The following is a 23,583-nucleotide window of genomic DNA, read 5'->3' on the forward strand; positions in this document are numbered from 1 at the left end:
GCGGGGCCGGGGCGCTGCCGCATTTACAGGAGGAGCGGCCGGGCGCCGCGGCAGGGCCCTCCCCGTCCCGCAGCCGCCAGCGGGGCCGTGGCCCCGGTTAAAGGGGAAACTTGGCAGCGCCGCCGCCCGCTCCGCTCCGCCGCTGCCGCCCCGCGCCCCTCGGCTCCGCCGCGACGTGAGTACGGCCCGGCCCGGGAGGGGGGCGGCTGCTGCGGGCTCCGCCGGGAAGGGGAAGGGGAAGGGGAAGGGGAAGGGGAAGGGGAAGGGAAGGGGAAGGGGAAGGGGAAGGGGAAGGGAAGGGAAGGGAAGGGCTCGGCTCTCGATGGGGAGGAGGGCCAGAGAGACCCTCCGGGGGGTCCACAGGGGAGAGGGAGGGGGGAGCGCACCCCCGTCCCCCCGCTGCGAGGGTCCTCTAGGGAGAGCGGTCGGGGCAGCCCCTCCCTGCTTCTCCGCGGGGAGATGGGCTGCGGAAAGACCCCCCCCACCCGTCCCGCTCCCGGGGGAGAAGGGCAATGAGAGCCCCTGCTGGGGGTGTCGAGGGCAGATAAGCCGAGGAGACACCCCCCCCTACGGGGGTCTTGTAGGGAGAGGGCTCAGGGCAGCCCGTCCTTCCTTCTCCGCGGGTCCCCAGGGGAGATGGGCTGCGGAAAGCGGCCCCCCCCCCGCCTCCGGGAGGAGAAGGGCAATGAGAGCCCCTGCTAGGGGGGGCCGGAGGGAGATGGGCCGAGGAGACCCCCCCTGCAGAAGAGGGGAAGGAGCAGCTGTCGGGGGAGATGGGCCGAGATAGACGCTCCCCCCACTCCCACCCTACGCAGGGGTCGCCAGGGGAGATGGGCTGGGGAAAGCCCCCCCACACACACCCCGGGGCGGGAGAGGGGCAAAGAAAGCCCCTGTTGGGGGTGTCGAGGGGAGATGGGTCGAGAAGAACACCCCCCCCAACCCGGGGGCAGATGCGCCTAGATAGGTGGCTCCCCCTCCTTCCTGCAGCCGTCCTCTGCGGGGGTCGCCAGGGGAGATGGGCCAGGGAAAGCCCCCCCTGGGGAGAGGGGCCGGCAGAATGACCCCTGGTGGTCCCCATGGGTAGGTGGGCAGGGGACCCTCCATCCCGGCGGAGGGGGGCCGGGGTAGCCCCTCGGCTGAGATGCGCCGAGATAGACACACACACACACACCCCCCCGCCGGGGTTGCCGAGGAGCACGCTGCCCTCGGGGGGAGGGATGGGAGCCCCCCCTTCGGAGGAGAGGGGCTGAGGGAGCCCCTCGGTGAGCGGGCTTGGGGGGAGCTTGGGGGATCCCCGGGGGCATCCGGGCCGCCAAGATGCTGCTTTTGCTGCTGGGGATCATCGTGCTCCACGTCACCGTGCTGGTGCTCCTCTTCGTCTCCACCATCGTCAGCGTAAGTACGGACTTTTCCTGCGGCACCGGGGTACCAGCGAGGCAGGGAGCGGCCGGCGGGGGGGTTAGGGCATGGCAAAACCAGAAGGTGGTGTTTTTATTTTTGGTTTATTTTCCAGCCTGGCTTTTAGCAGGAATTGTTACTTGCCGACTGCTGGTCTTCCTAACGGTGGGATTTTGGAGAATTTTGCACAGAAAGCTCTTTTCCGTATTTGTGCTGTCAGGTGTCACTGGGGGGGTGGGTCAGTCAGGTGTAATGGGGGGGGTCGCTTGGTTGTGTGCGGCAGCGGGTGCTCAGGACATCCCCATCAGTCCAGAGGAGAGGGCTGTTGAAGCCCATCTCCTCACCGTCCCCATGTCACATCATAGAGCACCCAAAAGACCCTCGGTGGGGGTGACGCCGCGCTCCCCTTTCATAAAGGAGCTCCACCTGCTAACGGGCTTCAGGCCACAGGACCAGTACAGCCAGTCTGAGCAAAACCCCTTGAAACGGGACTGGTTTGGGCACTGGCTCCTCAGCACCAGCAGTTTTGCTCTGCAGCTCTGCTCCTTTGGGGCTGTGCGTTGGGCACAGCCTCTCGCTCCCCACCCGCATGGGCTCCTCCTGGCGATGTTCAAGGCTTAAGCTGTGCAAGCAGTGGGAAGATGGAGGGTTGGATGCTGCACAGAGGGTTCCCAGCACCGTTCTCGGTCCAGAGCCCAGTTAACACGTCATCTACTTAGGAAGAGGTTTGCCTTGGTTTTAAGGCAGCAGTTTTGTAGAGCTGGTGAGTTCCAGGCTTGCTTCACCAGGTTCTTCTTTCCCTTAATTTTTTTTTTTTTTTTTTTTTGGATGGTCATAGTAGTAGAAGACGTTAAAAAAAAATAAATCTTGCGAGTCGTTAGAAATCACGTGGAACCATTCAAATAGCCCGGCCCGGCGCTGGGCGAGGACGGCAGAGGGGAGGGAAGCGCGCGTCCCCCGCGGGACTTGGTCCGTGTTTAAAGAGAATAAAGAGCTTCTGTGTTTTTTCTGCCGTTGGGGTGAAAGCGGCTGAAAGCAACTATCAGTATTTCCTTTCCAAACCCCTTTTCTGTGGAAAAGCATGTGCCTGGGAGCCCCCGGCCCGTACGCCCTGGGGCTGCTGGGTGCCGAAGCCCTGGCGGGGGGCACACGGCTGCCTGCCCCCTCCTGCCAGGGCGCTGCTCACGGGGCTGCGTCTCTTTGCAGCAATGGCTGGTGAACGGCGGGCACACGGCGCACCTCTGGCAGAACTGCACCTCCGGTAGCGTCTTCCACTGCCTGACCTCCTCCACGAGCGGTGAGTGCTCCCCCCCGGCAAATCGCTGCCCCTCGCTTTTATTCTCCTCCCCAGCCTTAGGAAATCAAGGGGGATTTGCCTGTGTGGGTCACTTGCGATTCCCTCTTGCTTTTCACTGCACACACCCCCTCCGCCCCCGAAATTATTCCCTCCCTCCCCATCCCCTCCCCTCCTCTGCTCTGTCCCCAGGTGGAGGGACAGGGACCCACCGCATTCCCGGTGTCCTGGTGGGGAGATTGCGCCCCCCCCCCAGCTTTACCAGTCCCTGAAACTGGTCTGGGGCTTCGCGTGGGTCCCAGCCCCGATGCCCATTGCTCTGCCCCCCAGCTGTGGGGCAGCTCCTGGCAGCACCGTGGCAGGGTGTTCAGCGCGCCCAGCCGCAGCGGAGGTGACCGGCTCGAGTGCTTTTCGGTAGCCTCCTGTTATTATCCCCTTTCGATGACACTGGGATGTATAAACGCGAGGCAGTCCTTGGAGCAGGGCTCGCTGGGCGCCCATCGCCCTGCTGGGAGTGGAGGGGCCGTTTTCATCACGCCTCCCTCTTGCCTGTGTTAAAGTGGTTTAAAGATGCCGCGGTGCCCTGAGGACACCCCGTCTCCAGGGGACACCCTGTCCCCTATCCAGAAAGTTGCCCTGCTTTCTGCCGCTGCGACAGGCTGAGTTTTGGGGCACTCTCCTCGCTCCGTGGTTCGCTGCCGAGCCCCATGGGGTGGGACGTGCTGAGCCCTCAGGCCCTGCCTCATCCCGCCGCTGACGCGGCACCTGCACATCTGGAGTGGCCGAGCGGCCACCTCTGGCCTGGGCTGGGTGGAGGCTGCTGTGGCGCTGGGTGACGTCACCCAGCGAGCTGTGTGCTGAGGTCAGCAGGGGAGGGGTGCTTGCTGAGATGCCGTGACGCAGTTTGCAGGGCACCTAGCGGTACCAGTGTCATGAGACCTGTGCTCAAGGAGTCAGGCAAGCCCGTGCCTCAGTTTCCCCACAAGGCAGGGCTAATGCCGGTGGTGCCGCGTCCAGCGTTTGTTTTCAGTTAGCCTGGGTTTTGCTTTCCCCTGGAGACGGATTCTCCCAGTGAAACCAGTTGTGAATCATATCGATGTCACACTACACCGGAAACACGCTCCTGGCGTAGGAGCAAACCGATGCCACGTGGTCTTGGCAAGTTGCAGGGAAGAGCACTGTGTGCTTTCAAAGGGTCTTGCGGTGATGGGAGACTGTCAGGGGTTTGTGGAGATTCATGTCGCCCTAGTCCCCAGCCTGGTGGGAGCAAAACTCTTGTGGGTCCCCGACGTGGGGAGATGGGTGCTCTGGGGGGGTCCTTGGCTCTAAAGCCTCCTCAAATCTTTTGCTTTTCAAATCTCCACCGCTTTTTTTTTTTTTTTTTTCCTGGGTGTTTGCAGGGTGCCATGTGTTGGGGAGTTTTTAAGTGTTGAGAGGGGCTTGTCCAAAACGTGGTTGGGGTGGTTTCCTCCACGTCTGACTGCCCTGCTGGGGGTTGCCAGTCTATATTGCCCCGTTCCCAGGAGCTGCTGGAAGAGGGGCTTCCCTCTGGATCCTTTCAGTGGTGAATTTTTGTCATTGAAGGGACTATAGTCGGAAAGGCCCTGCTAAAAACGCCGTCAAGCGGCTGAGTTTGGTTCATGAGGTGCCCCAGTGGGCAGCTCTTTGGGTAGAGGTGCATTGTGCTCGAGCCTTAAAGAGCTCTCTGCCAGCTCTTATTGATGTGAAGGCTCTGCTCTGGCATCAGGAAAAGGAGGTTTTGCTTGGGCAAAAGCTTCTGCCCCATCCACCCTGCGGCCGGTCTGGGGGAGCAACGCCGCTGAGGACCAGTCTTCATCTGGTGGGACCCTGGATGCAGGAGCCAGAGCTCACCGGTGCTGTAGGAACACAGAATCAAAAGATATTTCCTGGGCTTTTAAAGCAAGGCTTATAAAATCTGTCAGTAAAAATGGAATAAAAATAGCCCGCAGTATCCTTTCCGGTGGGTCCCTGTGCCCTCCCTCCCTGCTGCCCGTCTCCGAGCCCCTCCGCTGCCGGGGGAGCCGCGGTCGGCCACGATTCGGAGCGATAAGAGGGACACGGAACAAGGATGCTGTGGCAGGACCAACTCCGGGGCTCGCCCACATCCCCTGCCCGCTCCTTGTTAACGCTCCTCAGACTCTCTTTGCAAGGAACGTGCTTATTTTCCAAAATACAAAAGATCCTATACCAAGTAACCACAAACCGTTCTCATTTAAGTCTCTCTCAAAACACAGGCTGTGCATGCCGCACGGCGTTGTAGAAAGCGGTAAGGATTTGTTTCTCTGTGCCTGTGCCAAGGACGGTACTCAACGGTTAATCGCCGAGTGCCAAGGTCTGCTCTGGGCTAAGAGCAAGAAATCCTCGGTCGGGAATTTTTGGCAGAACTTGGTCTTTACAGCCACCCTGAAACGCTGATTGTCTTGGTTATTGCCAGGCTGCTCGTGGGGTGCAGGGGTGACCTCTTAGGCACCCTGGATCTGCTTGTGCCCATTTTCCTGGGGGTCCTTAACGATGGACATGGAGGGCCAAGGAGATGTGGGAAACTGCTGTGACACCAGCCACAGCCCCGATGCCGGCTCGGGAGCGTCTGTGTGCTGGACCCATCATCCTCCCAGGATGCAGAAGGGGACAGCCGGGCACCACCTGCCCTGTCCCTCATGGGACACCGTGGGTTGGGGGTTGTCAGGACCCTTGTGTGTTTTCCAGCTGACCCCATCTGGAAGGGAGGACTGGGGTTATCCTTCCTATATTTTGACTATGGGGACTGCAGAGCCCACAGGATGGTGGGACGGGGACAGTAGCCCTCCTGCCTTGTGCCAGCATGTCTGGGCAGATGCATTTTTTCCCAAGCATCCTCCTACCAATAACCCACTTGTGTTTCTGGCTGATGATCCACCAGCTGACCCTGGCTGGTGGAGCAGCTCTGCCTGCAAACTCTCTGCTCACAGCACCATGCTGACTGCATGGTCATAAGACCCTGGAAAAATCATGAAATGAACCAAAATCCAGTATTTAGTGCTCCTTTTATGGAGCCTTTCCTTTCCGGGCCGCTCCAGCGTGTGTGGTGTTGCAGGGCTAGAAGCTGACCTTTACTTGTTCCCATTAAAGGCAGCAACCCCTCTGCAGTCTCGGCCCTCCGGGAGACAGGGCTTGGAGGAAAAAGCCAAACTGCAACACAACCTGGCAGCCAAAACCACAGGGAACCTCCCGTTTTGGTAAAAGCCCCCCAGTCCCTAAGCCCGGCAGCCTTTTCTCCTGACGTTGCAGGGATTCTGTGCATTGTCCCCCAGAATAAGGCTCGAGGGAGCTGCCTGGTAAAAAGGCAGCCAGAGGGGATGGCGTAAAAGAGTCCGTCAATACCCGCTGCTGCAGGGGACGCGGGTGGTAAAACATCCCTGGAGTGGCATGGCTCATGGCACAGCAGGGACGGGTCACAGTGACCGCGGAGGGTCTCCAGCAGGTTTGTGTGCTTCCCCCGAGGGGCTGGTGTGGGCACCGGGGAAGGGGGGACAAGCCATTTTGCCCCCACATCCAGGGGTTTTGTGGAGCCCTGGTCTTGCTCATCATCTGAGGCGCTTGCCTTGGGCTGCCCCCGGACTCACTGAGCTGACGCTGTGTTGGTGGAGGGGGGAAAGAAGCTGAAGGAGGCCCTGGAGAGTGCAGTTGCCCTCCCAGGTATGGGAAAACCCCATGCACCGTGGGGCTGTGTGGCTCGGCCTGGACTGGACGAGACAAATCGCCAAGTTTTGCTGTCAGAATAAGGCTCCAAGGGCTCACACCAGGCTCGGGGTCATTCCTGGGAGGGTTTGTTGGAGGCAGAGGCAGGTGGGTGCTGTGATGCCCAGGTACTGTGCAGGTGCCTTCGCAAAACCGCAGCATCTGGTGGCAAAACCGCAGCATCTGGTGGGAAAACAGGCATTGGAGAGGGGTTTGGGGATGTACCCCGTTGTTCCTTGGTGTTTGATAAGCATTCGTCATGTCAAATGACTGGATGTAAATTTCTGGTCATCAGGAGGATAAGCAGATCCCATCCATCCTGGTGGGGAAGAGGCAGCATCCCAGCTGGTGGGGACCACCAGCTGCAGACCTTGGCACCCCTGGAGAGGCAGGCCCAGGGCTTTTTTTAACGGTGCAGACGGGTCTTTTTTTTTTTTTTTTTTTTTTTTTAGGGTGGCCACAGCAGATCCGAGAGTACCACCTGCTGGGCACGGCAAAAAGCGCTGAGGAGAAAGCTGTCGGAAGAGCTTCTGCTAGGTGTTTTGGGCTGTCTTGGCTAAATCAGCAGCTTGATGGTGGGTCTGCATCCTGCCAGGTGCCTGACAGGCAGGATGGAGACATGCAGAAGGAAAAGACACTTATTTTCCCACTCTGAATTCAAGTAAAGCAAGTATGGGAAAAGATGGACCCCCTTAAAGGGCTTGGGTGCCTCCAAACTCATCCATCTTTTCCATCTATGTGAGTTTATTCTGACATCACGGGAATGGATACAACCAAGACAGGGGCCAGGACCCTTGGACCCTCCAACCCTTGGATTTACTTTTTCCCCTCTTCCCTTCACCTGGTTCCCACCAGTGCCAACTATTCACCATGTTTGAGCCGGGGCTGGGAAGTGGTGGGAGGAGAACGGGCTGAGCAGAAACTTGGAGAAAGCCTCAGATTTGCAGGTTGAGCCATCGCTAAGGAAAAACCTGGGGGAGTTCGGGAGGACTGGCCGTGTCGTGGGAGGGATGGGGCAGGTGTCCCCAGGTGAGGGACACTTCACCCAGCCCATCCTTTCCAGCAGCCACCAGCCATGTGGATGGGTTGTGGCAGCATGGCAAAGCTCCACGCGTGCATCTTGCCGTCAGGAATAAAGCCATGATTTTTCTCACCGGGATCCTCGCCCTCGTTGAGAGAAGGGATGGAGGACACGTCTCTGCTCATTGGAAATGTCCCTGCTTCATCTCTTATGATTTGGAGAAGTGCAGCATGGGTTTGTTATGGAAATATCGAGACCTATAGTGAGTATTTGCCTGGCACCAGGCTCACATATAGTTCGATCTTCTGGCTTTAAATGTGCTTTGAAAATAAGCACTTTCACGTAACTATATCTAATATTATTTTCCCTCCTCCCCACCTGGTCGGTGACAGTGGGAAGTTGGGGTGATGCTGTGGAAGACAAGGGCTGTCTGCAGCATCCTCTTGTCCTTGCAAAAGGCTGCAGAGCTCTGCCCAAAAGCCATCGCAGTTTTAGTGAAGGGACCCCCGGCCACCCCCGCCTGTAGGGAGGGCCGTGTCCTCTTCTGGGTCAGAATGTCCCTTGTTCCCTGGAAGCCACCAACCCCAGAGCAGAGAAGGTCTCAGCTGTGGTCCCTGGAGAGAAGCTGAGCCTGATGCTGCCTTCTTGCTTGGATAAAAGGATCCTGGAGACCTTGACCCTGCACTGGGTTTGAGGGGGCTGAAACACTGGCCGTGAGCTGCATTGCTTAAAGCCGGAGAAAAACACACAGGCAGCGTATAGGGACTTGCTTTGCTCCTGAAACTGGTTTCTTCTCCCTCAAGCACCAGCAGACTCAATCCCGTCCTTCAGGAAAGATGCTGCTGCATGTGGAAGTGGGGCAAAGGCAGCGAGAAAAGCCATGCCCAGGAAAGAACGAAAGTGCTCACAGAGCCAGGGCTGTGATATGCCAAAATCCCTTTGATTTTGGCGTGGTCAAAGCGGCAAAGGGAGGCAGACTCGTTTTTCCAGTGCCTATGTATAGAGCCGTGAGCTCATAGTTTCCGACGGCGGGAAGCATTCAAAGTATAGGAAACAGGAATTTCCACCCCGCCTTGGTGCTGGCAGAGAGCAAACTGAAGCTGGGGAGATGCTCGGCTGCCCCAAATCTGCTCTCGCTGGCCCAGATCACTCATTCAGCAATGGAGATGTCGGTGGGTGCAACCCTGGCACCTCCAGCAGCTTCAAGGAGGGGCCAGGGAGGGGGATGGGGATGCCCACCACAGCAACCTCAGCCCCAGCACGATCTGACTCATGAGCCACCTGTGGCTGCTGAGATGGCCAAGCTCGGGGCTTCTGCCTGCCCTGAGCCCACAGGGCTCCTGCCGCTGCCTGGACTGCAGTTCCCAAAGATGCTGGAAACCCCCTCCAGGGCAGGTTCAAGGCAGCAGTGGCCCTCGAGCCTGCTGGAGTGTGTTTGCTGGGCTGTGTGCTGCCACACCGGTGCTTGGGTGAGCGTCTGATGGTGTAGGGCGGGGAGCGCAGGGCTGGAGTGCGGAGTGTTTGGGGGATGAGGAGGGGAGGGGGCGTAGGGATGAAGATGTGGCCAGGGCAAGGAACAGGGAGCTGTGGCGGCTGGAGGCAAGAATTGTTTGGCAGGAGCCCAGCCCTGGTGCAGGGTGCTGCCGGTCACCCTGCTCTGCAGCAACAGAGGGATTTTGGGCTCCCGACATCCCCTTTAGCGACTGTTTCATTGGGGTTTGAGCTCAGGGATGAGCCCGACTACAGGTGCCCATCACATGAGGGAAAGCAGGCAGGACCGTGCTGCCTGTCCCTGCCCTCCGACGCCTGACACTGGCTCCTCGCCCCCTCCCTGGCCAACCAGGCAAATATCAGGCCTTTAAAACGGGGAACGAGTTCCTCCGCATTCAATCCCCGGGAGATGGCCCTGTCCCTGCTCCAGCTTCTGCGCAACGCACCCGCATGACACGCGCAGCCAACACCTCCGTGTTAGATAGGTGTCCCAGTCCCCTCCCCAGCTGGTGCTCGATGCTGGGGCACGGCCAGCCCCGCTTCTGGGGACAGCAGTGGAGTGCATGGAGGGGCTCCTGCCCTGGTGCCCTGCAGCAGGTAAGGGGGCTTTGGGGGCACAGAGGAGCTGGTGCACAGGGTCAGGGTCTCCTTCTGCAGCACGTTGGGGGACCAAGTCCCTGATCCCTCTTAAAGCAGAGCAGGAGCCTGCATCTTTCTTCTCTTTGATTGGGAGGGGATGGTTTGTTGTGTTCTTGTGACCGTCCTGGCGCAGGGGATGGCTCCCAAGGAAGAGGAGGTCAGCCAAGGAGGGGATGGCAAAACCTCCAGAGACAGCTGTGAGGATGCCCATGGGCACAGTCATGTGTGAGAAAAGGGGTGCAGGTTGGGTCGGGTCTGACAATGCTGCAAGGTCTGGAAAAACCTGCAGGTTTTATGAAGCTCAGGTTTTAAGAGAAAGGAGCTGAGCTGAGCTGAGCATCCCTCCTCCCCTCTCCCCTCTCTCCTCTCCCCTTTCCCCTCTCCTCTCTTCCTCCGCCCTTCACCCATCTCCCGCTCCCTTCTCCCTTTTCCCCTCTCCTCTCTCCCTTCTTCCCGCTCCCCTCTCCCTTCCTTGAGCCGCCGCATGAATGCTCCCTGCCCTGGGAGACGCACGGCAGAGCTTCAGACCCAGCCCAGACGCGGGTCTGGGGATGCCAGCGGCCCCGCGCTCCCCCTGGCGCCCCAGGCTGGGGCAGGGGCCAGGCGGGATGGCTGGGCTCTGCCCTCCCCGCTCTGACTAAGAGGAGACGCCGGGCTCCGGGGCTTGCTGACCACACCATGCTCCGGCGTGAGGAGCACAGCCTGGAGATGGCTGTGGCCTGGCCACCAGCCTGGGACATCCTCCAGCAGCCTGGAAGGAGCCTGGCGTGGGTGCTCGCTGCCTGCCCTGGGTCCAGCACGCCCCCTCTCCATCCCCGGGGGTTCCTGTGCTCCCACCTGTCCCACTGCCCTGGCCTCCCCCTGCTCCCGCTGGCCCCTCTGTGTCCCCTGGGATGGGAGCATCTCCCTTTCCATGGCAGGTTTCTTTGTGGGATGGGAGTTCCCACCTCCCGTGCACCTGGAGCTGGCAGCAGTGCACGGAGGCACTCGTGACACAAGCTGAACCTGCTTTATCTGTACCACGTGCTGAGCAGGTCCATCCAGGGGCTCGTGCATGTGATTTTGCAGCCGGGGATTGTTGCCCCCGCTGGCTCTGGAGTTGGGGTCCTCCCGTCATCTCTCTCTTGCCCCAAGGGCCACACTGAGAGGCGTAATGCTCCTGAAAATGGCCTGTCTTGTTGAGAGGATGCCTAGTAGCTGTCAACTGCATCTGTTAGGGGCAAGAGGGCAAAAGCAAGAGAGCAGGGAGGAGGAGGAGAGATGAAGAGATGGATCATGCTTATCATTTCAACCTTATTAACCCATCGTGCCTCTTCCTCGCAGCTGGGGAGCGCCTGTGTCCGACAGAGCAGGGATGTCTGAGGCCTCGTCCAGCAAGGAGGGACCCCCGGCCGAGTGCCCCGTGTGCTACGAGAAGTTCCACCCGCTGGAGGCCATGCACCGCCAGCTCAGCTGCGGGCACACCTTCTGCCACGACTGCCTGGTGAAGTGCTTGCTCTCCGCCAAGCTTGACGGCCAGGTCCAGAGCAGCATCATCTGCCCCATCTGCCGCTATGTGACTTTCCTCAGCAAGAAGAAGGCTCTATGGCCGCCCAAGGCAGGCACCAACCTCCGGGCCCTGGAGATGCCTCTGTCACCTTCCTCCTTGTCCCATCTGACCAAATTGGAGGCCAGCAACACCTTGGTGGTGCCCAGCCATTTTGTGATGCCGGTGCAGAGCTCCGGCCGGTGCTGCAGCACGGGGAACAGCCCCATGGACTCGCAGGGGGTCCCAGGAGAGCTGGCACGGGAAGCCCACATCTTTGTCATCAGTGACCATGGGATGCCACTGGTGGGTGTGGACTGCAGCTCCCTGGGGAGGAGAAGCAGAAAGGAAACACGAAGCTCGGTGTCATCCAGCTCGGCCCTGGGGGTGAAATGCTGCCAGTCGCCCATCGCCCTCGCCGTCCAGCTCATCTTGACGGTGGCCATGCTGGCGGCTGTGCTCCCTCGGCTGCTGCTGGTGAAGAGGGACTCGTAGCAGGGATGGGATCAGCTCAGATGCTGGAGGTGTCACTGATGCTGGGACAGAGCTAGGGCTGGGACCTCTCTCAAAAGATCCCATGAGACAGTCCAGAAGCAGCTCCAGGTGAAGCTCTCTCTCATCTGGCCAGGGACTGAATGGACTTTCAGACCTTTCCGCAGATCTCCGGGTGCTCACAGTGTCGTTGCTGGCATTTTCTGCCTCTTTTGGTTAAAATGTGGCTGGTCAAACCCTGCTAGTGGGTTCCCCTAGTGTCTTAGCAGAGAGCATGGCTTCTCCTCCCGCACCCTGTTGAGGAGAAATAACTGGACTCCAGACGATCCAATGTGAATCAACAGAAGCCGTTTATTAAGCACCGATCATCATCTTTTATACCCTGTGTTGTAGCCGTACACGCGACTCGCTTATTTCTGATTAGCCAGTTACACTGTCCACGCCCTGTGCATGCAGTTCGTTCACACATCAGATTGGTTACAAGAATTCGCATAGTAAATTGCTTAGTCATTAGCACAACATGTTTTCTACCTTCTCAGTTCCCGTTTATCCCATGTACTAATTCCATCTTCTACCGCCTGTTTTGCTCTTAATCTAATCCCTCACAGTAGGGAGGCTGGCTCACATGGCCGTTTTCTCTCAGATACATTCCTACAATACCCCCTTTTTCTTCTTGAGCCAGCCAGACCTTATGCATGGCATTTTCTATCATGTCAGTCACTTTGCGGAGAACACACGAGGCTGCCATAATCAATAATAATATAACCAACAATAGCATGAGCCCTTGCTTTAGTAAATCTGATAACCATCCCGTTATACCCCACGAGCTTTACCAATCATCAAAACTGTTTTTGACCACTTTTAATTTGGACATGTTATCCTTCAGCTGCCGTAACTGCTTATGAATGGATGATGAGTGGTCGGAAAGGTTCATACAACACATACCTTCAAAACCTTCACATCCATGACCCTGAGCTAACAGCAAAAAATCAATAGCCGCTCGATTTTGCAACGTAGCATGCCGAATGCTATCAACATCAGTAAGCAAGCTAGATTTGGGTTGCCCATTGACGGTGCTGGGGGTTGTCCAGGCAAGGGATCAAGTTGCCCAGCAGAGGCACTAGGATGCACGCAGTCTGCACTAGCTTGCCCAGGGGTGGCACTGGGTTGCCCACTGGGGCCCGTGAGTTCATAGGATCATAGAACGTCTCAAGACGAGAGAGACCCGTGAGGATCATCGAGTCCATCTCCCTGCTCCTTGCAGGACTACCTAAACCCAAATGATATGACTAAGCCGCTCAACAGTTGCCCAAAAGCTGCACTTGGTTGCCCAGGGGCTGCAAAACCTGCCCATGGAGGGCAGTAGGTTGTCCAGGGCAGGATCTAGGATGCCATGTGAGGGTATTTTCTTGCCCAGGGCTGGCCCCGGCTTGCCCATCCAGAGCAATGCGTTGCCCAGCGGCTGCATCGGGTTGCCAGAGCGGCTGCAGGGAGTTGCCCGCGTAGAACCCGGTTACTGAGCACCCTGCGCCAGCGGCAACGCTGCCCTGGTTCTGTGACACAGAGGGCACTGGGGATGCTGCAGTGTCTGGCAGTGCTGCCACCCAACCTGACAGCACAGCACTGAGTAGCAGCCCCCCCCGCACACCCCCAAGCCTCTGCAGGGTGAGTATGTCCCTGAACTGGGAGGGAAAAAACAGGTCATTCTCCTAATCCCCCTCCATATCTCTTCTGTCCTCTAAATGTACCCAGATGAGGTGGTCGGGGGCTCCTCTCATTGTGTCCGTGTTCAGGGGTGGCACAAAGTGTCGCCCTGGGATGGCTTATCCCAAGGGGGATGCAGGGGCATTTATTTCAGCTGGAAATGCAGGGAAAAGTAGCCCTGGGCCGTTCCCAAGGGGTTTTCCCTCCCTTTCCTAAACGTGTGTCTGTCAGTATCTGAAAGGGCAGAGTTTATTTGTGGGGGTGGGAGCCAGGGAAGCTGCCTCCCACCCTCCCAAGGCCGTTTCTCAGGTATAAAGCGGCACGGAGCTAGGGAAAGCGCCGTCATTTATCCCTAGCCGGGACAAAAGGGCTGAAGGGAGCGGTTTGTGGGAAGCGGCACACACGGTGGTTTCTGTTGGACCTGAGCGCAGACATTTCGTCCTCGGTTCTGCCAAACTGCCTCGGAGGGTCGTGTTTGCGAAAGCTTTTTTTTCTGCTAAATTTGAGGGTGTGAGTTTCCCGCTGCCTGTGCCACAGCCACTCCCATCAGGGATCTTGCTGTAGCACACCCGTGTCCTCATCTTCCCCTGGGGCTCCGAGCCAGGCTGGGAGCAGTGGGGACGGGACGGTGTTAGGGGAAGGACACGTCAGGCTGGCTACAACAGCCGTATTGAGGGACTTATTCCTGCCCGTGGGTGACACTTGTAACCTCACAAGAGCTTCGTACCGAGCACCACGTACCCCTCCGGAGTGTTTGTCCTCAGATGAGGTGTGTTTGGTGGCCCCCTGCCTTATCTTGCTGATAACCATCGATTGACAGCCTCAAGCTGGAGAGGACAATATGCAATTCTTGGTAGCAAAATCTTCATGTGTGGCCATTCCTCCTAGGGCTACTGCAAGGCTGGTGTTTCCCAAGCGCTCTGAAAAGACTGTGGGCCATCTCCTTCCCACGCACACTGATCTTACACCAGGTGAGCCATCGACACCTTTCCTCCTTTGCAAGGCAAGAGGCGGCCCCTCTTTTGAGGCTGAAATAGGGGTGTGGGGGGGTCAAATTTGGATATAGTCCTGCAAAGCTCAGCTCCCCTGCAGGCTCCTCACTCCAGCATTTAAGGCAAGGGAAGATAGAGGGGGTGAGGATGGAGTCCCTCACCCACCCACAAATGGCGCTGGGCCGGTAGCAGATGTGTGTCCAAAAGGGACGCAGCTCTCGGGGCTGGGAATGGAACTTTTACAGAGAAAATGACCTCTGGAGTATCAGAAGATCAGCAGCTACGCCAGCCAAAAGAAACAAAGGAACAGCAGAGAAGGAGCAACTCCAGTTTGACTGGATCGACAGATTTAAGGAAAAGGAAGGCACGGTATCTGTCATTCTCCTTACGGCCGTGATTTGTTTTTCTCCGCATTCCAAGACCTGATGCTAGATACTAACAACAAAGTCAAACGCTTTTATATACAAATGTTTGGGATGCTGTCAGGAGGGATTTGTTTTCAAGGGGTTTAGGCCTGTTCAGGCGCTGTGAGGGCGCTCTGTGCGTCACTGTTTGTGTTTGCAGTTGCGGGTGTTGCTGTAAGAAGTAAGGCAAGTGCAGGAGGTTGCTGAGGTTGTCCTCTCTCTCCTCCTCTGTGCAGGACACGGACGGGACACACGAATAGCAGCGGTGGAGCATGGAGTCTGTCGGCTCTCCCTTACCAGCAAAGTTCGCCCATCCCAGAGCCATACCCACCAGGTTTCTCCCTGCCATCCACACCATGGCGTCAAGCTACAAGAACCGATTTCCTTACCGCCCCTTGCCTCAGAGCTACAGCCTCCCCTGGATGCCCAGCACCTACTACAGAACGGCTGCCAGCAAACCAACTTTGGCTGCCTTTTCCAAGAGTTCCCAGGGGATAACCGCCGGCGAGAAGCTTCCATCTGTTTTCACCAGAACCACCGTATTCACCCGCTACACCCCTGAAGACTGGTACAAGTCCAACGTGACCAATTACAGGGAGTCGGAGACCTCCCAGAAGAACGCGGAGCGCCTGAGAGCCGATACCTCCCGCATCATTGACCACAAATACCAGCAGACCAAGAAAACGCAAGTAGAAAGCACCAAGAACCTGGGACTGCGCGCCAATGACATCGCGTTTTGGAAATCGGAGCTCTGCCACGAGCTAGATGAGGTGATCGGGGAGACCAACGCGCTCACGGAGGTGAAGACCAGGCTGGAGAGAGCCTTGGCCGAGGCGGAGGCCCCTCTCCGGGTAAGCACCCGTCCCGGCGCGCTGCAAGCTGTAGCCTACTGCTGAAACATCTGCAGCCCTTCAAACGTCTCATTAAGTTTCACTGCAGCTCCGGAACGTCTAGAAAGTTGTTATTAAGAGGCCATTAGTTAAGTTAGTAGTAACCAAACCCCCCTTGCCATCTGCTGGATCCCCTATCAGCACAGGCTGAGCACGTCAGAGCAGCGTTTGCTTAACTCAATATTTTTAGACGCGGTACATCCAGAGTCCTGATTTGGGAGACAAAAGCCCGTGTCTTACCACGAGGCTCTGGCGAGGTGGGCGTCAAGGCTGACACAGGTCCCCCGTTTCAGCTGTGGCTGCACCAGGGACACGTCTGCTCCCTCATGATGGTTTAATGCTGATGTTGCAGCTCAGCTGCTCCTTGTCAGCAAAACCAGCTGCCCTGGGCCACTTTTTTCCCCCTCTTGTCATCTCCGTGCCCATTTAGAGTTTCATTTCTTACATTATTGGAGATGGGGACGGTCCCCATAGAGAGCCCTGCCCCTGCAGCCAGCGGTGATGGCGTGTCCCCAACAGGTCGCACAGGAGTGCTTACTTCACCGGGAGAAGAGGATGGGCATCGACCTGGTCCACGACAACGTGGAGGAACAGCTCTTAACAGTAAGTTGGGTAACTCAGATCATGCGTTGAAGCTATTTTTACCGGATTTCAAAGTTATGGGATTTGGAGCACTGATCACCTGCCTCCAGCAGCCGGAGCTTCACAAAGGCAATGGGTTTGTGCTGAAGTCAAGTGAGCTGAGAGCAACACACTTCCTCCGGTGGAGCTGAATGTGTCTCAGAAATTCAGCCTGGGCATTTACACCGCAGTCAAGTCCATCTCCTCTTGTCCCGTACGGATGGGATTCCTCCTGGGGAGGAAAACATTTTGGGAGCAAAAAGGGCAGGTGCTGATCTGGGGATGGAGGTGTGTAGTGGTCCAGGGAAACGCTCTGCCTCTCCACACCAGGATGTGTCCCTGTCCCTGCAGTGGGACTAACCACCGCTTGACACTGAGGTCAAGGTGAAAAAATCCTTATTGACCCACCCTGAAAGGGAACGCAAAGGCCGTGGCTGCAGCCACAGCACCCTTCTGTCCCCTCCAGGGTGCTGGGCGCAGGCTCAGCTGCGAGTTTTCCTGCCTGTTTGCTTTGGGCAGGAAGACAAGCAGGCAAGTTCTTGCTGTGTGCAGGGCTGGAGAGGTCCAAGGGGAGGAGTGTGACCAGGACGAGTGAGTATGGACGCTGATGGGGTCCTCTTTTGCCTTTGCCCAGGAAGTCGATGTCATCAGGTCGTGCCAGGAGAAGATGCAGCAGTTCCTGGACAAGGCCAAAGCCCAGATCACGTAAGGAGGAGCTCCTTCTCTCATGTCGTAGGGCTGATGTGCATTTGTGGTCACAGCAGAACCCCAGCAGATGTGAACCCCCAGAAGAAGCCTGTCTCTTACCACACCCCGCAGGCATAAAGCCCATGGAGGCTCCATGGCATGCGGGCGGTGATGCTCGTGGGAGGACAGAGCTGCGCGGGGGGCCGGGAGCTGCTGTGGGGAGTGGAACGGGGAGGAAGCCATTCCACCCGTACGTCCCCACCGATGGCTGCTGTTTGCATGTTGAAGGTCCAACCGGGTGGCCCAGCAGAATCTGGAGAAGGATCTGGCCAACAAGCAGGTGGCCCACCGGATCGACGACAGGTGCCACCACCTGATGAACACCTCCCAGGGCATCAGTTACTACCGAGGGGTGGAGCAGGTCGATGCCACGTGAGTGCACGCTGTCAGTCCCCAGCAGCAAGCTGTCCCCAGGATACGCGGTGCCTCTCCCTGGCAGGGAGCTGCTTGTCCCCAACCCAGATCCATCCCGCCTGGAGACACCTCCCTCAGAGCGGTCATTTCTCTCCGCTCCCCGGAAAGGGAGCACAACCCTCTGCTGACAGTTGGATGCCAAACATCCAGAGGGTGAAAGCCAGTCCCACCTCATTAAACATTCTACCAGGGGTTGAGAGATCAGCCTGCCAATTAATTCAGCGGAGCACCTCTGCTGAAACAGCTCACTAAGTTAATGCATATTTTCAAAGATGTGTCTTAGATGATGCTAGGCGATGTTTATACTTTTCAAGGACTCTTTTCAGCTTCCCATAGAAGTGAGGAGGAGCATAGGCAGAACAAGGGAATGGCCAATGGAATATTCCGTACCATAGATGCCATGCTCAGGATATAAATGGGGGTTGGTGCGGGGTGGGAATATGCGGTCGGGGCTCGGGAAGGTGCCAGTTCACTGGGTGGTGAGAGTGACTTCTCTCATTATTATTATTATTATTATTGTTCGTTTCTGTTATTGTTCTATTAAACTGTCCTTATCTCCACCCACGAGTTTTTCCCTTTCCCTTTCCCCTCCTTTTCTCCCTCTTCTCCCTTCTGGGGGGAAGGGGGAGAACTGCACCAGCGCATGTGTGGTCCTGGCTGCTGGCTGGGGTTAAACTATGACATACAGTCCAATTAAAAGTGTAGATTTAAGCTATAGTGAATCCACGCTGCTCCCTGGCAGGGTCCATGCCTGCCCACATCCAGCTTACCGGGGGCCTCTCCTTTTCCCCGCCAGGATCTCGGTGCCGCAGTCCTGGGCCAAGTTCACCAACGACAACATCCTCCGCTCCCAGAGCGAGCGGGCGGCCTCCGCCAAGCTGCGGGACGACATCGAGAACCTGCTGGCGGTGACGGCCAGCCAGATGTGGCGGCAGTTCAACGCCGTGAACGTCGCCTTCACCAACCGCATCGCCGAGACGGCCGATGCCAAGAGAAAGATTCAGACCCACCTGGCCAAGGTAGCCTGAACCCCCCCCTTTTGGTGTGACACTGTCACTTCCCGGTGACACCTCCAAAGCGCGACCCTCCACGCAGACCTGGCCCCAGCAGAGGAACGGTCACCACAAGAACCTGGTTATAGCATCATTTAGAATCATAGAGTCATAGGATGTGTTGGGTGTTAAGGGACCTCTCAAGGCCATCTAGTCCAACCCCCCTGCAGTCAGCAGGGACATCTTCAACTGGATCAGGTTGCTCAGAGCCTCATCCAGCCTGGCCTTGAATGTCTCCAGGGATGGGGCCTCCCCCACCTCTCTGGGTAACCTGGGCCAGTGTCTCACCACCATCAGTGCAAAGAACTTCTGCCTAATGTCTCATCTAAACCCGCCCTGCTCTAGTTTAAACCATTGCCCCTCGTCCTCTCGCTACATGCCCTTGCAAACAGCCCCTGCCCAGCTTTCTTGGGGACTTTCTTCTTGGAGCAGGATGAGTTGGCAGTGTAATTTCATCCCAAGGGATACTGCCCGTTGCTCATCCCAGCTGACAGCCTGCTAGCACAGGGATTTCCAGCAGAAAATGCCAGCGCTACTTGCATCAGCGCTAGTTACTTCAGAGGCGCTGGCTGCCCTGCAGAAGGGCTTTACTGGGACTCTGCTGGGGTGTCTGCTGTGGGGTTTGCAGCTTTGCTGCTCCTCCAAGGACGTGTTTTCGGTCTCAGCACTCTGTGGTTGCTGCACAGGTATCGGTGTGTTTGCTCCGCCAAGCAGATGAAGTGGAGATCAGCCATGGGCAGCAGGCTCGCACCACTGGCTCTCATGGAAAGCTTCCTGAAAAGTGCTCGGCACAGATTAACCGAGCAGAAACTGGGCTTGCAGCATCGCGGGCTGGTGCCACATCCTTCAGCGAGCATCCACCAAAAACCTGCCCTCTGTTAGTTGCTAGTGATGGACGATCAGTTCCGGCAAGCAGTAATTTTGGGGAGCGGGTAATTCAGTAGATCCATCACTGCTCCAAAACCTCCTCTGATGTGACAGCAAGAGCAAAGAGAGGCTTTTCCCCGCAGAGAAATGGCTGCTGGATCTGTGCCTCCATCTATGGCAGAGTGAGAGCAGTCTGAGCCCGGGGTCTGCTAATTGAACTTGGTTTTTTTCTGCAGATGGATGGCAGAAAAGGGAAATCCCGTTGCCGCTGGAGAATACATTTTTTAAATTTATGCATGTGTTTCTTTCTTACGCCAGACAGTGCAGGAAATATTCCAGACGGAGAGGAATATAGAAGCCATCCAAAAGGCCATTAGGGACCAGGGGCCTCCATTAAAGGTGGCTCAGACCCGGCTGGACCAGCGCACTCGGAGGCCAAACATGGAGCTGTGCCGGGACACTGCCCAGCTGCGGTAAGGCAGGAGCGCGGGGCCGGCGGGGACCTCGAGGGCTCACGGGTGGTAGCACTCGGGAGCATCGCTGGATGACAAAATTAATCATGGGGGGTTGGTTCTTTTTCCTAAAGAGTCCTTCCAGAAGTGCACCGACATAATCAAAAGCAATGAGCGGGTATCCCAGCCTTTGGGTGCTGGGAGAGCTCTGCGCCCACAACGGAGGCTGTACCCCATGGCCGGGGGCGGCCTGATGCCACCCCATGAGGGGCTGGATTTTTCCTACTTGCGTCAACCCCGTCTTCTCTCCTGCCTGCTTCCCGGCGGCTGGATGGGCTCAGGTTTGAAGGACAAGCCCTTTACTCTCCAACAGGCTCATGCTGAGAGCTCTTAGGTCCTTCCTTTGGGGTAACCGCAAGGGTGCAGCTGCTGTGCAAGGTGCTGTGTCCAGTGCTGGGCTCCCCGGTTCCAGAAGGACAGGGAACTGCTGGAGAGGGGACAGCAAAGGGCTACCAAGAGGATGAGGGGACTGGAACACCTCTCTTGTGAAGAAAGGCTGAGGGATTTGGGTCTCTTCAGGCTGGAAGAAAGACGCCTGAGGGGGCACCTTCTCAACGCTTATCAATAGTGAAAGGGGGGGTGTCAGAAGGATGGGGCCAGGCTCTTTTCAGTGGTGCCCGGGGACAGGACAAGGGGTAACGGGCACAAACTTGACCATAGGGAGTTCCACCTAAACACGAGGAGGAACTTCTTTGCTGTGAGGGTGGCAGAGCCCTGGCCCAGGCTGCCCCGAGAGGTGGTGGAGTCTCCGTCTCTGGAGACATCCCAAACCCGCCTGGAGGCGTTCCTGTGCCACCTGCTGTGGGTGACCCTGCTCTGGCAGGGGGTTGGACTGGGTGATCTCCAGAGGTCCCTGCCAACCCCCGCCAGCCTGGGATTCTGTGCACCACACGGAGAAGCAGTGAGGGCTGTGCTCACCTCCCCTGGGGACACTGGAAATCCTGTCAAGGACAGAGGGAGCTCTTTGGCATTGCACCCCGAGGGGCTGGGGAGGATCAGGCTGCCCTCTGTGAGGCACCCTGAACTTCACACCTCCTCCTGGCAGCCCGCTGGGTGAGGCTCCCTGGGAAGCCTTTTCAAAGCAATTTAAACCCAGCCCCAGAGCCTGTTTAGCATCTCTCACGCCATCCTTTGTTCCATCCTTTGTTTAGCCTCTCCCAGCTGTCCTCTTTCGCTGCGTGTGCACCCGTGGGTGTGGGGAGGACCCTTGCCCGGGGAAATCCAGGAGGGGGAGCCAAGAAACCCACAAAACCGAACAGGAACGGGAAACCACAGCTGCTCGTCCCTCTGCTTGGTGGCACCACCTGCTCTGGCAGACGCGGCTGCGCATTGCCGAAGCCTTCGAGCAGATGTTCACTGAGCGCGGTGAAGGGGGAAAACCCATGCCCCAGGGGCCCATCAGCAGCGCCATGCTAGAAACCACTCACGTGACAGGACTTCTAGTGAGGGCTCCTTGCTGTTTTCCAGCCTTGTCAACGAGGTCCGTGACATCGAAGAGACGGTGCAGACTCTTCAGCAGCAGCTGAGAGACAGCCAGGACACCTTGCAAATGCTGGTTCGCGCCAAGGCCGTCCTGCAGCACGACCTGGCCGTCAAAGCCAACTCCCTGTTCATCGATGAGGAGAAGTGCATGGCGATGCACAAGACCTTTCCCAGCACCGCGCGGCTGCTGGGTCCCATCTAGGCTGTTGATAACCAGAGTTATCAGTTTTGCCAGTATGTTATAAATAGTACATGATTAAACTTCCACTTCCTGATAGCAGCCTGGCTACAAATTAAATTATCGCTTTGCATGTCACATGGTCTACCAGGAGTATTTTTTTTTCCCTTTGGTTTTTCTCTTTCCACTGCTCTTTCACGGCGTGCCAGAAAGTAACTGAAAATATCCTGGATGCAACTAAGAGCAAATCCAGCCACGGGGATTCATTCCTACCCATTCGGTCTGTGATTTTAGGAGAAAAAGTCTCGTGTCTTCCTCCGTTGGAGACTGATGTGGAAAAAGCACAGGGTGAAGCCATGTCTCAAATCACCTCCTTGTCCTCCATGGGCCTTAGCGTGGCTTTTAGGAGGATCTGCCCCATGACCTTCCCAGCCACAGAGGTGACGCCGACAGGTCCGTACCCTCCTTTAAACCCTTTTTACAAATGGGTGCAATGTTTCCCTTTTTCCAGTCCCCGGGGACTTCACCTGATGCCATGACTTTTCAAATACCACCTTCTTCCAGGAACACCCCTTGATTCCTTTGGGGTATTGCACTGGTGTTTCCCTCCTGGCTCCTGTGACCTCAGGAGCCCCCGGATCATCTCTCCAAGACTTCAAGTGTGAGGCAGCGTCACCAGCGCGTCTCAGAGCAACAGGCCCTCGCTGGCACCCCGTCCCTCCAACCTTGGCATCTCATCCCACAGGGACAGCCCGATATTGTCCCCCTCTCCCTTCAAGCCTTGTTTAAAGCTCTGTCAATGAGCCCCGCTACCTCCTGAGCAAAGACCCTCTTCCCCCTTGGAGGTGGGTGGGGAGACCCTGGCCCAGGTTGCCCAGAGAGGTGGGGGAGGCCCCATCCCTGGAGACATTCAAGGCCAGGCTGGATGAGGCTCTCAGCAACCTGATCCAGTTGAAGATGTCCCTGCTGACTGCAGGGGGGTTGGACTAGATGCCCTTGAGAGGTCCCTTCCAACCCAACACATTCTGTAATTCTGTGTACTTTCTAACCACTTTTTTGGGGAAAATATGTCAAGGGTTCTCAAAAGAGGCAGTTAAAGCACTTTAGTTTCTGCAGAGCCCGTTTTGATGTTGGAAATAACAATGCCAATGATGTAAATTAGCTAGCAGGAGTGTGGAGTGAGGCTCCCTGGGTGTGATGGTGCTGTTACCTGAAATAAAAGCTCTCGAAATCAAAAGTAGTTTAGAGAGGAAATACTGCTTTATTTGCCACCAGCCTGAACAGATCCTCCACAGGGAGGTCCTGCAGGCCCAGGTGCCAGAGCATGGCCAGCAGCAGTCTGCGCAGGGCCACGAAGTCGATGGCCCTGACCTTGGTCGTCCCGATGGCGACATCCAGCAGCTGGGCCAGGCTGAGCTGGGCCATGGCTGCTGCCGTGCCTGAAACGACAGAGGGACCTGAGCGGGACCTGAGCTCCTGGGGGAGTGGGAGAAAGAGCTGCCCAGGGGGCCCTTTCTGCCTGGGGGAGACTGGGATGGGTGGGAGGGATGGGCAGTCAAAGGCTTCCTCCTCCTCCCCTCGTCCTCGTCCTCCTCCCTGTGCGCGTCCTCCTTGTCCTCGTGCTTCTCCTCCTCCTCCTCCTCCTCTGTTGCCTCCTAGCAGCAGAGTGGTCACAGCGGTGGGACGGGTGACAAGGGACAATGCAGCGTCCCCCGTTGCTGGGCGACGCCCCACTCCCGGCCGGTCCTTGGGATGGGGTTATCCACAGGCATGGGAGAGGCCGAGGGTCCCGGCTGCCTTTTCCACCTCCATCCCTGAGGCGCAGCTGGCGCAGGCTGATCTGTGGCCGCAGCCAGCGCAGCCCGAGCCCGGGCAGAGGCAGCTCCCTCGCAGGGCTGTCCCGGTCACTCAGCCCGCTCCGGTGACACGTCCCGCAGGAGACCAGGCCCCGCTGGGAACCACCACCAATATTTTTTTTTTGAGGAATCGAAGTGCAAGACAGATTTTACCTTCTCCCTTAGACATCAAAGACTGCTGGTGACAGCACCAACTCCCTTTGATTTCTAGCATCTTGCTCCAAAGCAAAGAGCCACAGAAGCAGGGAAAAAGAAACACAAATAAA

At 57.3% G+C, this 23,583-nt stretch overlaps 2 protein-coding genes across 3 annotated transcripts; both read left to right on the forward strand.

Annotated features, from left to right (window-relative positions):
* The first annotated feature begins 1,260 nt into the window (after nt 1–1,260).
* On the forward strand, nt 1,261–11,717 carry LOC134523456 (RING finger protein 222-like). 2 transcript variants are annotated; one of them, XM_063352399.1, is made up of 3 exons: nt 1,261–1,395; nt 2,605–2,695; nt 10,905–11,717. In XM_063352399.1, the coding sequence occupies exon 3, from the start codon at nt 10,936–10,938 to the stop codon at nt 11,599–11,601; it is 666 nt and encodes a 221-aa protein (XP_063208469.1). In that variant the 5' UTR covers nt 1,261–1,395; nt 2,605–2,695; nt 10,905–10,935; the 3' UTR covers nt 11,602–11,717. The 2 variants fall into 2 exon arrangements, with proteins under 2 accessions (XP_063208469.1, XP_063208470.1); XM_063352400.1 differs by lacking the exon at nt 1,261–1,395 and having other exon boundaries at nt 2,344–2,695.
* A 3,253-nt stretch (nt 11,718–14,970) lies between these two features.
* LOC134523165 (tektin-3-like) lies at nt 14,971–21,485 on the forward strand. Its single transcript, XM_063351704.1, has 7 exons — nt 14,971–15,549; nt 16,108–16,191; nt 16,844–16,914; nt 17,185–17,328; nt 18,167–18,389; nt 19,608–19,762; nt 21,269–21,485. The coding sequence occupies exons 1-7, from the start codon at nt 14,971–14,973 to the stop codon at nt 21,483–21,485; spliced, it is 1,473 nt and encodes a 490-aa protein (XP_063207774.1).
* Nucleotides 21,486–23,583: the final 2,098 nt, after the last annotated feature.

The sequence above is a fragment of the Chroicocephalus ridibundus genome, chromosome 14, assembly GCF_963924245.1.
Source record: "Chroicocephalus ridibundus chromosome 14, bChrRid1.1, whole genome shotgun sequence".
NCBI classification, from domain to species: domain Eukaryota; kingdom Metazoa; phylum Chordata; class Aves; order Charadriiformes; family Laridae; genus Chroicocephalus; species Chroicocephalus ridibundus.

Bases quoted from the DNA above. Each gene is read 5' to 3' on its own strand.
- LOC134523456 (XM_063352399.1), top strand. From the start codon at position 10,936: ATGTCTGAGGCCTCGTCCAGCAAGGAGGGACCCCCGGCCGAGTGCCCC.
- LOC134523165 (XM_063351704.1), top strand. From the start codon at position 14,971: ATGGAGTCTGTCGGCTCTCCCTTACCAGCAAAGTTCGCCCATCCCAGA. The intron at 15,550-16,107 runs GTAAGCACCCGT...TGTCCCCAACAG, and splicing joins AGGCGGAGGCCCCTCTCCGG to GTCGCACAGGAGTGCTTACT. The intron at 16,192-16,843 runs GTAAGTTGGGTA...GCCTTTGCCCAG, and splicing joins TGGAGGAACAGCTCTTAACA to GAAGTCGATGTCATCAGGTC.